Source organism: Etheostoma cragini, chromosome 24 (genome assembly GCF_013103735.1).
Source record: "Etheostoma cragini isolate CJK2018 chromosome 24, CSU_Ecrag_1.0, whole genome shotgun sequence".
Lineage (NCBI taxonomy): Eukaryota > Metazoa > Chordata > Actinopteri > Perciformes > Percidae > Etheostoma > Etheostoma cragini.
In genome coordinates this window covers 5,299,062-5,311,245 of record NC_048430.1, presented here as the reverse complement: position 1 = coordinate 5,311,245, position 12,184 = coordinate 5,299,062, and the positions used below count along the sequence as shown (strand labels likewise).

The following is a 12,184-nucleotide window of genomic DNA, read 5'->3' as shown; positions in this document are numbered from 1 at the left end:
ACTTTCGCTATTGCATTTCCATGAAGACCTAAAGGAAGAAAATCTAACCTTGCTTAGCAGACAATAGTTGTGTCTTAGTAAATGAAAACAGAGCCCTACCAAAAACATCAAGGGCTTTTCATTGTCATACTTTGAACTTATTCTTTACAAAATAAAAGCTGAAAATTCAGGCATGAAAGCCTTCATGCACGGATTACCACCTCATCACTTGCTTTTGTTCCTTTCTGTTACTTAGATTGTCAAACAGACAGTTCAAGTCATTTCAGGTCTGAAACCTTGCACCGTTATGTTTTGTAATCTGCCATTGTCGTTCCCCTGAGGCTTACATTCCTGCAGTAAGCCAATAACAAGCTATTAATGGTTTATAGTGAATTGGGACTGACTTCCTCAGTCTTGGTGAGTAAAAACTGATTTGTAGGCAGCTCAAGGACTAACTTGCTTATCCCTTCAAAGCATTTGAGGATCAATCATAGAAAGTAAGTGTTTGGGCAGGGTTCTTCATAATAAAATGTTTCATTGTGAGAATAATATTCCTCAAGATCAGATTCAGAAATTCACTATGAATGAAGTAATTTAAAACAGGATGTAGAGGAAACATCATCTTTGAACAAAACTATTTGAGAGATATAAATGAATAAAAAAACTGTTTTTTAGGTGCCGCCTGATCTGCAAAATGAGGTTTTGATGAATCTATTGGAGACGGATCCAGATGTGGTGGACTACCTGCTGAGAAGAAAAGCATCCCAGTGAGTTCCACACACGTAAACACATGAGGTGTTACGCATACATGTGGTCTGCCGTTTCTCTCTGTCCGTCTTTGCCCGTTTCATCTGTCTGTAAATAACAACAGGAGTCCCGACCTGTTGCAGTCAGATGAGCCCTTCGCCCTGAGTGAGCGCCATTCTTCCAGCGACTCCAACAAGGTGTCCAGCGGCGAGGTGTCCCCTTATGACAACAACTCCCCAATCCTGAGTGAGCGCAGAGGAGAGCCAGGAAGCCCAGGCAGCGAGCCACTCTTCCGTGTCCCAGAACAGTACACTCTGCTGGGGCACGTGGCCGGCTGGAGCAGAGAGCCTGGGGCTGACCCTTGGGGTGCCAAAGGTGAACTGTTTAATGCTTAGAATTCTCAGTAATAGATGATTTGATTTCTCAAATTTGAAGCTTTGATTTACAAAACGTTTTTGCTAAGTATTAAGAAGGTTGCTTCTTACTCTATGTCCCTTTGATTACTGTGTAACTGAGTATGGATTGTGACCAGGCTTTTGCTCCCTTCAGATGCTATATCAGAGGAACACGCTAACATTTGGGGGACGTGGCACACTACTCTGAAACCAACACTTAAGGACCAAGCATACACAGGTAAACAATTTTCAGTCGTTTCGGGCAAATTTTGTTCCTAGTGGTTAAGGAGCCAGATCAGTAAGTGTCTGATGCCTGGTGCTGGTTATTACAGTAATTATCAGGGGAACAAGAAGCTGCAGGGCATTTGAAATTAAGAAGCAGCACTGAGTACCCAGCTGTTTGTTTTCTGGTCATCAAAAAAACCAAAGTCCTGCTGCTTTTTGTATGCATTTTCATCTAATTAGCAACTAATTTACAAACGTGACGCCAGGTGACTGCATTGAGCTGATCAACTAGCTGTAAGGGCAGAAAAACCAACAGGCTGTGTTGGGTTTAAAAATGTGCATATTTCTGCAGAAGATTTTTTAATTCAGCTTAACAAATTTAAAAAGAATTGTAGGTTGTAAATTGACCTTGCATAAAAATTAAAGAAAAAACACAATTATTATAATTTTTTATTTCTCTTTCCATCAAAGACGCAATAAGGCCTGCCAAAAGGTTTGTCAATAAGAATGTTTTAATGTCAAGCATCAACTAGTGATGTGTGTGTATCCACTGTTATTCATTAAGCTATAATTAACTGCACTGATGTAGTTGATGTTCTGTTTCTAGGTTCCCATGGCAACATGTCAGAGGGAAGCTCCCGCAGCTCACACGAAGGTCTCAACGAACAACATGGCGATGGCAGGCCGCAGGCAACGCTGCAACAGACTCCGACAGCGCCTGGCGTCGTCGAGTGCCGACCCCACCCCCCGGTCACCAGAGTGTGTACCCAGCTCAAGACCGACCCCTCTTTGATGTCACACCTCAATTACACGCAAGGCCTCAACCGAGCAAGCGGACACGGACTTAACCCAACCTCGAGACCTCAAAGCGGGTTGAACGCTGGCAAAGGTGGCCCTGCTGTCCGTAATGACAGCCGCTTTCTTCCCCCTTATAACGCCCACCATCGACTGTCTAATTCCCAAAGTTCGCCTCAGCCCCCAACAGCTCAGCAGCCCCCTCTGCAGCACGGGAGGCTGAGCGCAGCGCAAAGTAACTCTGCCTCAAAGACGGAGAACCAAATGGTGCCGCAGAGCCCGGAGTGGCAGGACTGGCAGAGGGACCGGTGGCAGATCTGGCAGCTGCTGTCCTCGGACAATGCCGACGCCCTGCCTGAAACGCTGGTGTGATCTCAGACCATTAACTGCTTTGCTAGCCAAGCAATGGCATGATCAAAACCCATCCAAGGACAATCACTCCTTATCTCTACCTTTATTTCATGTTTTCTCTCAGACTGCCTTTCAACCATCCATACATGGATGTCATCCTTCTGCGCTTCTCCTGCATCCTAGCGCCATGGCGTTGTTTACGTGTGCAGCTGCTGCCTTACAGACTTTTGCATCCAAGAGCCACTAGTATTTCTTTTTTTAAAAAGGATGTTAAAAAGTTGCTTTCCATATGTTTTGTCCATAATGACATGAGTTGGGAGCATAAAAAATGCCCACCGGAAATACCTCAAAAAAATCTATCCTTTTGTAGTTTCTCAGAATCTTACCACAACCACATAGAGTTCACTCTTCATATCTCAATTGACAATAGGAACACATGTGTTTAGTTTAGTTTTTAATTCATAAAAAAAATCTTTTCCTCCATACAGACACCAAGATGTACCCTATTAGTAAATGCTGCTAAACGTTTAACTTTTGTGTGCGGACTGGTATTGTTGTTCAGCCACACCTGTCTAAAAATGTATATATACACAAACATACATACACTATATATGTAAATTGACATGTAAAGTATATAATTTGCCAATTTACTAAAAGCAAGTCAGCTTTTTAACAGGCAGTCTAAATGTTGTTTAATTATAAAGCACTCGGTTGTAAGTTTGCTTATATATGTGCTCTTGCCACCTGCTGCAAGGAAGGAACATTGTGCCAAAGTAACAATTTAGTTTTTACTTCACAATCTTTCACGTACTGTTCATTTCATCCAGTTAATTTCGGATAAAATACTCAAGAGATTGTGAAGTTGGCTTGTCTTTGTCAGGAATTCCATCAGGTATAAGAAAAGGAGGCTGATTTTAAGATACTATAATGACATCAGGATCATATTTCGACTATTTGTGAAAAGACTCATGATGCTCAAAAACTTACAGTAAAGGAAGATAAAGAAAGACTAAGCCTTAGTGGCCCTCATCATAAATATGAAAAAAGGTCAGTGTGCATACAAATACACCAATATAGTATAAAAAAAGAGAAAGGGTTATGGTTAGATATCAGGTATACAAAATAGTACTTTTAAAGTAACAATCTCGAAGATCTCCATTTGCTCTCTTTGGCTTTACCTATGGTGATAAGCGGTAATTGTAGATGTCTTTTTGGATCTCCCCCCCCCCTGAAGAGCCAAACTGTGTCGCCTGTGTGACGTCAGTCCGTTGGCAATTGAAGAGCAAGTCTGTTGTGTTAGCTCCGCCTACTCTCTCTGGCAGACCCACGCACACACGCACACACGCACGCACACACACACACACACACACACACACACACACACTAATACTGCAAATGCAGGAGCTTTTGATCAGTGGGCCGTAGGTTCAATCCCAATTGTGTTACCTCATTCAGTGATACATAGCAACTAAAGACACAAAAATGTGAAAATAGGGTGCAGGTTGAAAAATGCAGTTGCCCTTTAAGAGACATTTACTTAAATGGAAATCTTTGAGATTAGTACTTAAAGTTTAAATAATTCTTAGCCTTTCAAAATCCCAGAATAGAAGCCCAGAGGTTTTAGAGAAATAAAGTGAATATATAAGTGTCACATGTCTAAAATGTATCGTAATTCAAAGTATAACATGTTTTTTGCATTAGAGGTGTTCTATGTCCATTTGGTCTTTAAAATTGAGAATTATTTAAAATGTATTATTTGACCTATATCTGGTTACATCCATGCAGAACACGAACTACAGTCTGGAACTTCATTTCCAAGTTCAATGCAAAAACTGGTATGAATTGCACTAATGCAATTTTCAAGATCATAACCTGATTGAAAATCTATAGAAATCCAACACAATAAAGTATGATGTTAGCAGTATTCCATTCACATCAATGATTCTTGACTGATCCATGATACCATAGCTCTCAGACTGGACTGATAATGCCAACTGAGTGCTGAGTCCTTGCCTATCTAAGAGGCTTAACGCATTTCACAACCAACCTGTCCAAATCCTCTCAAATGTCAGTCAAGTGGGTATTTGCTGGCAAATATTTCACCTTTTCAAGTTATGATGTGCTCAGTTGAAGTCAGCATTAAATATAATGACTCATTTTGTATAATTTATGTCTTTTTTTGTCTTGATTTGCTTGTACAGTATGTGACTGAGAAGTCATCGGATACGAGCCTCACAAGTGCAAGAAGTGGAAAGATTGTGGTAAGGTGTATGGCGCCATCTCTTGTCTGACCATGTATATTAGCATGTTGCCGCTTCCCACAGTCCACTGTTTCCATGGAACCCATCTGTGCTCGGTTTAGAATCAATTAGCTTGTAATTATAAGCACCTTTTTGTGAAAATTGTGTAAATCCGTGTGAGGAAATACATGTGCCATAGGTCTTGCTCTTAAAAAATGTTTCTTCACGCATTGGTCAAGGTTCCTATTTTGTGAATGTTTTGTATTACTTTGTTTTCTGCTGAGTGTTGTACTATATAAATACAATATAACAGTTTTTATTCAATGAGAAAAACAAATTAAGTGGGAATATTCCTAATGATCCTAACTTTATCACCCCAAGCCATGACCATGTTAGTCTCGTATACTTTACTATGAAACAACAGTAAGAGACTTAGTGTTATGTGGTTTTTTATTGTGGATATTTTGGTGGGGTTTACTGGGTCCAAGTTGTCAGTGGTATGTCTGGTAATTGCTTTTGTACTGCGTGCCATCATCAATATGCTACAATGGAATTAAACATGATAAAGTTCAAACCTGCTGTTGAAGTTGATGCTTTGGGAAAATGCTTGACACTGTTAGGAAAGAGACAAGGAAAGAGCACGTAGTGTGTCACAGCATAATATAAATAGGACTATAATTTCACAGTTGTGTCTATTGAAATATTCAAGTCCTACATGGATCAGCAGTCCAATGTCTTAAGACACTTATGTGTCCCTTTCCGGACATGGAAATGTACAAAAACACTCTAAAATGGAGAAATTAAGAGATAGTAACAGTATTAATATTAACAAAAAGAGAAATACATTAAAAATAAAAACAATATTAATACATTTTTGAATAAAGGAAAATAAAATACAATTGCCAGTAAAATATGACAGTGAAGGATAAAACAGAATGTTAGATATAAGTAATGATAGTGTAACATCTCATAATTGCAGCAGTGTGAGTCTTAGTATAATACATCATTACACAATATTAGATAATGTTACAGCGCAGTATGTCATAATATACTACATCATAGTATATTGGTATTGTAGAGTATGCAATGTGTCCTAATATGGTATATTATAGTATAGTATTTTGTCATATAGTATGCTACGAGTTCCTATGCATTATGTTAGAGTAGCCCAGATAATTTATTAGAGAATCTTGTGTTATAGTAAGACTATAGGTCTTAGCAGTCAGGGTCATTGAAAACCTGTGCCAGCCTGCATGAGCAATGCAAGGAAACTCATTATTGGCATCAATGACACCCATGCTTTTCCTGCAATGACATGTTTTACAGTATACTACCACATACTTGCAGTACTATAATTTATCAGAATACTGCTTTACGGTCTGCTGTTATCAGAGCCTTTTTTTATTATTAAGTCATGCAGCACAAGACAGGTGAGGGTACATAACAAAAACAAGACTACATTTGCCTATGTGATAGAAACTAATTCTTGTGTGAACACTTGAGACACAAAAACTACACAAGACAAAAAAAAGGAGTAAAAATATCAGATTTCTGACACCCCAGAACCAACCTGTCCATCATCACAACCATATATAAAAAAGTATCCCCACTTTAGTTAACTGGGTATGTTAATTCTGCTAAAACAAGTGTCAATCTCGATTATCTTCAGCAAATCAAATGTCAACCAGTTCTACTGGAGGAGAGCTTTTTAGTTTGTAAATGAGCCATGTGGTGACTTATGTTGGCCGTGTCCTCTTTATAGATGCCGCCACGTATTGTGGTTACATTTACGACACAAGCCCATGCCAGTTAAGGCTTTTAACACAAAGGGTGACCATTTTCATTTTAACATCCCCAAAGAGCCCCTAATTACCATTAAGTTCTGGGTGTGACTGCCTGCAGTGCAGGGCTGTGGTCGCATCTATTTCTATAAGAACTATTCCTTTTTATTACTGTATGTGTTTCTTGGAACATCTTTCTTTTAAGGAGAGATTAAAGCTACATATAGAGACTGCTGATAGTTAGGAGCTAGGACATAATAGAAGGCTCCTAGCCCAGCCAGCTGTGTAAGGTCTGGGAGTCTGAGAGAAAGATGTCACTCTCACCCCTTCGCCCTGACGGCTGGCTTTAGAAGCAAGGACAAACAGAACAAAAACTGAGTCACTCAACTGTAAATGTCAAAGTTAGGCATGAGCAGGCAGTTTGAAAGCCTTACCTTCAAAAACTTGACAGGGCGATGTACAATGGTTGAGCTGTAGTGCGTGAAAACCTTTATTACTTCTGAAAAATACACGTCTGCAAGTAAAGTGTTGCAAAAAAAAAAAAGCAGGTAAAATATCCCTTAAAATGACAGAAAAGGAGACGAGTCAAGGCAACAAGTCTGTAGCTGTTTAATCTACTATAGAGTACGTGATCCATTGTATATATGATTAACTCAATGGGTTTCCTTGGTATTTTTTGGCAGCTAATATAGATTATCTTTTTCAATCCTTGAACAACTGTCCTTAATTAAATGTGTCTGTAGTGTGTGTGTGTGTGTGTGTGTGTGTGGCGGGGGGCAGGGGCTCAGAAAACTGAATCTTGTGTTGGGTGTGTTGGTTGTAACTTCCCGTTTAAACCACTAGATGTCAGCCACGGGCTTTGAATAGCTGCCCTGAGAGAACATTTCAATGACTAAAAGTCCAACTTGCAAAGCTGTTTAAAGCCAAATTTACTCATTTATCTCTTTCATACAGCCCAACCCCCACCTAATAAAGAATGAATTACAGAATACTAGTTGAAGAAGGTGACAAATACAGATATGTGCACCTATAACCGCTTAAAAAGAGAATATTTTTGGTAATGTTAATGGTTTTGTGATGGAGAGATAAAAGGAAATGGAAGGAGAAACAAAACGATTAAAAACAATTTCATGGTTTTTGGTTTCAATTCTCTTCAGCCATGCCTGATAGCATATTAAATCACCTAACAGACCCCCAGAGAAGTTAAATTAGCTTCTAGCAGGCCATTAGACGCTTTGGGAAAGGTAATGGATGAGCATTTGGGTGTCTAACTCTCTGTGTGAGGGGACAGACAGAGAGAGTGTGACTGACAGATGCGAGCTGATAACTCAAGTAGAGACCATGTGCAGTGTAACACTTGCTTTCTCTCATTCCTCATGATGGACTTTATTAATGAGAATAAAGTCAGTTCAATAATTCTCTTGCTAGCAGCTTATCAGAGTTAAGATCAAGTCTGGAAACTTTGAAAAGAAATTTGAATCTTTTCTTCGTGATCTCACAATCAAATACACACTGCACAGTGCAAAACAAGGATCTTTTTATTAGTTGCATTTTTCTTTGCTTTGTCAGCTACCCCTTCCAACTTTGTTCCCCCCACTATTTATACGAGGAAATGCACCCACTCCATCACTCACAACACCAATTAAAGCTTTTGCTGTGTACTGTGTGCCAGCAATGTTTAAAATGAGCATGTCATGTTCAGTTCAAGGAGGAAGTTCTGATTAATTGTGATCAGTAAAAGCGTAAAGGCAGTTTTTTTCTCTCTCCACATACTGTACTCTGAGTGCGCTTCTTCTAGTTTCTTTTATCCCATTTTTGTCAGGTTTCTGGAAGGGAGCCTGGTTTTAATTAGAATTTTGTGGACCATGACAACAACACAAAGCTGCTTTATTTCAGTGGCTAATGATTTGGCCTGGAGTGATGCTATCCAGTCGGCCAAACTAAAAGAAAACTTGCCAGAAAAACACACATGCACAAACAGGTATGCATGAACTCATCCACAAAGAGACACTTGTAATTGCTAGTACAATAGTTCAGCCCACTCCTGGAGGGAGTTGAGAATTCATGCATGTCCGTAAACAAAATTTCAGTTTGGTTTATCACTTTTTGGAGGTGCTTGTGAGATAGTTCATGTTTTATGATGTTTTATGATTTATGCTCCAATTGCACTACAATTGGAGCAGCACATGCACAACACTTTTTCGTTCAACTATACGTATGTTGAAGCCCACACACACACACACACACACACACACACACACACACACATCCTGAAAGGAATTCGGACCCACAAGGTCCTCATTAGCAGGCCTAGTCTATTCATTCTCATCCTGTGTTGCTTCATGCAGTCCAAAAAGTGGCCTGGAGATAGAAATGTAAGGAAAGGAGAAAAAAGGTTCCTGACCTGCATTTATCATCTATGAATCATGTATACTCTCTCCCATGCATTGATGACTACCAAGAGAAGGCTCAACAGATAGGAGTTTCAATCACATATTTTATCTTAAAAAGGTGTCCTGCCACAATAAAACATTTTTACCAAAATATGTTAGGTCCATATGTGTTGGTGTTCAGTTGTGAATGTGAAAATGAACTGCTACCTCCTCTGTCAGCTCTGGCCACTTCAAGGAAAAAATAAGCGGAGAAATCAGGCCAATTGCTAAAGCTGGTCAGTCTGACGTCATGTTGCCGGAGCTCATTACTATTCACGAGCTTGCCAGTGTTGCGTCTAAACATGTTCACTGACAATAGTTCATGAAATCGTTCATATTTTGGGTGAACGTGAACTGAACATACTATCTTACTGCCTGATGAACGTTACTGTGAACTCATTCTCTTCCAGGCAAAAGCCAGCTAAAACACACTGTAATCGGGCCTGAATATGTAGTGGAAAAAACAACCCAATCTGGACACACCAGCCACCAGTGTTGCACCACAGCATGAGTCATCAAAACAAAAGGCAGAATGGAGGCGACAGCAGCATGGAGGCAACAAAGCTGCGAGACATCAAATGATAATTTAAACAAGTTTTATGACAAGGTCAGTGAGGATGGGAAAAAAATCTTGCATTTCTGTGCAAACATTACCCGCCGGCCTTCAAAAAGAAAATCTGTACTTCAGTCACATCCACAGCAAACCTGAAACGGCACAGTGAACTGAAGCACCCGGCTAACCTTTTGAGGTAAGAGAAAGCGAATCAAAAATCCAAAGACAGTCAAGACAGATGAAAGCTGACGCATAGTTTTAATGTTGAAACTGATAAAATAATGGATTTTGCTACGTATATGGGCTGTGGCAATAATTTTGAAAAATAATAGCTCATATGGAAAAAAAGAACTACAATCTAGTTCATTTTTGGAACTGTGAATTTAGTTCATTTTACAATTTATGAACTGAAATTTTAACTAGTTCATGTAGAAAACACCGGAGCTCGCCCTGTTGCACTGAGAAAAAGATACTGATAGCCAGTCTGTCATAGGCTAGCTGTTAGCCAATCAGAGTCAAGCAGCTTGTCTCGTTGAATATCAATGAGAACTGGCACAGATCTAGCCGAGTCTTCCTTTAGGCTTTCTATACCATGCTAGAATGGATGGAAACAAGGTAACCAAGACATTGTTCCACAAAAACATTACAGAATCACGTTTGAACTTCAGACATTACCACAAAGTGATAAAATATGTGTGGCAGGGCACCTTTAAAAAGTTTTCTGAGCTTGAATACCTCTGCCAAGGTTGCATTATCCACTGGATGAAAATCGAAAAGCCCTTGGTGATAGACAACTATCACTTAGAGCACTGGATTGTGATTTTTGCTAATTTCATCCAAACCACATTTGAAGGCCGTTTAAAATGCGACGTTGTTGATGGTGATTATGATTGAGTGACAGTAACAGTACACACTGTACTTGTGTTGAGGATTGGATGATGGTATGTCTTGCTTGACGTGTAAATTATGTGTATTCCATACTATAATTTGTTGTGTATTTGGTGTGGTTTTCATACATGTATTTATGCTTTTATGTTTTATGCCTGGTGTGACTCAAATTGCCGTCTGGGACAGAAAACTCAGTTGATTGGTTGATGTAATCAGATTTCTACAGATGCAGCTGCTTAAATCAGATTTCAGTGTTTCAAGTTTCTTTTGCATCACTATCAAGTCAATACACAACAGTGATGTAAAATCCAGAGTGATGGAAGTGCCAAGCAGAATGAATGCTGCTACCAGCACAGCGTTATGGATGACAACATGGAGGCAAACAACAGTCTGTGGAAAGATGCCCAAATAAATTTGCAGCGATTGGAGGGCAAAAATGATGGACATCCATTTCTGATGCTTCTGCTTTGTAAGGCAACCCACGCAGTTGGGATGGTGATCTCTGGACACAGATCTGATCTGATCACTTGCAAATAACTGTTCTGACGGTCTGTCTTACAGATCTCATTTGAGAAACAAATTGGATTTGCCTGCAGTCTGAAGCTAGGCTAACAATCAGCTCCAATGTCCTTACACACTACTTGTTAGTTTCCCTAAAATGATTGCTGGATTGGTCCTTTCATGTAATTTATTGTCTTTGAGATTCAGAAGTTTGCTCACCCTGAAGAAAATAGAAAAATTGCCCGAACATTGAATGTTCCTTGGTTGAACTCAACAATAAGGTTTTGCCATAGATGGGATGTAATAATATAATCATCATTCAAATGTCTGGTTTTCCAAAATGCAGATGGGTCAAGAAGATTTGAAACATGACAAGAAAAAAACAAATTATGTTCAAAATGTGCTATTACTAAACTTCACACAGGGCTTGTGTATGTGGTGTTTTAAATCAGCTGCTGTAAGGAGCCATATGGTGATTTAATCTTCCCAGTGTGTGTTCAGTCATGACCACTGTAGCCATGTGAGAGGAGGACACTGTCCATCCAAGCATGATATTCACTGATCTGGCCTCTGTAGCATTCCAACTGTTTGTCTTTTCTTTTGCTATGCGTGTACAGGCATGTGTGAGCACCCCCTCAAGCTGTGTATGAGGTCAAGCAGGAGGGAAAAGGGCTTCCTCAGTCAGCAGTGAGGAATAGCATGCACACAAACAGCTGTGTGGATGAAATGCTGTATTAAAAGGGGCAACGTGCAACTTGCTTTTTGCTGGACTCGTGACAGGATCACAGACACAATTACATTCATAGAAAGGAATGGGCCAATCAATTAACCACAAGGCCCTGTTCTATAGGAGAATGCTTACTGATAAACTGCCACCGTTAATTTGTTATTTACATTTAACTGAATTTTTAACAAGGTCATGCTTCCTTGTTTTCTGTCCCAGCAGGCAATGGTCTTGTCATGCAACCGATTTCTTTGCCATTGATTCTCATCTCGCTTTTGCACGATGCGAAAATGATGCAAACATTTCTCACGGTTTCCCCTCCCCCAGTGCTCACAGTCTCAATCTTACAGGCCATTTAAATATACCAGGTACAGGTGCAATCAATGAGCAATGACTTCAGTTCTATAGAAGATGGAAGCACTGTAGATATAAGTGGAAACAGGGACAAAAAGGAGGACAACAAGAAAGAAATATACATATCTAGAAATTGGTGACATATATTCCATATACCTTCTTAATGCCAAAGCACTAATTTGTCTCAGTGAGTGTCGCAGTTCGATCTTGTACCACTAT

General features: G+C 39.7%; 1 protein-coding gene across 4 annotated transcripts in view; it reads left to right on the top strand.

Moving 5' to 3' along the window:
- The window catches only part of LOC117939344 (rho GTPase-activating protein 6-like), a 69,102-nt gene extending 65,712 nt beyond the window's left edge, over nucleotides 1–3,390 (top strand). For 3 of the 4 annotated variants that reach the window (XM_034864599.1, XM_034864601.1, XM_034864602.1), the window contains 4 exons: nucleotides 655–746; nucleotides 851–1,101; nucleotides 1,276–1,359; nucleotides 1,954–3,390. In XM_034864599.1, the coding sequence (XP_034720490.1) occupies nucleotides 655–746; nucleotides 851–1,101; nucleotides 1,276–1,359; nucleotides 1,954–2,513 (987 nt within the window). In that variant the 3' untranslated portion in view covers nucleotides 2,514–3,390. Of the gene's footprint in view, nucleotides 1–654; nucleotides 747–850; nucleotides 1,102–1,275; nucleotides 1,360–1,817; nucleotides 1,840–1,953 lie in introns of all 4 variants that reach the window. The other variant, XM_034864600.1, reaches the window with a different exon arrangement.
- The last annotated feature ends 8,794 nt before the right edge of the window (nucleotides 3,391–12,184 follow it).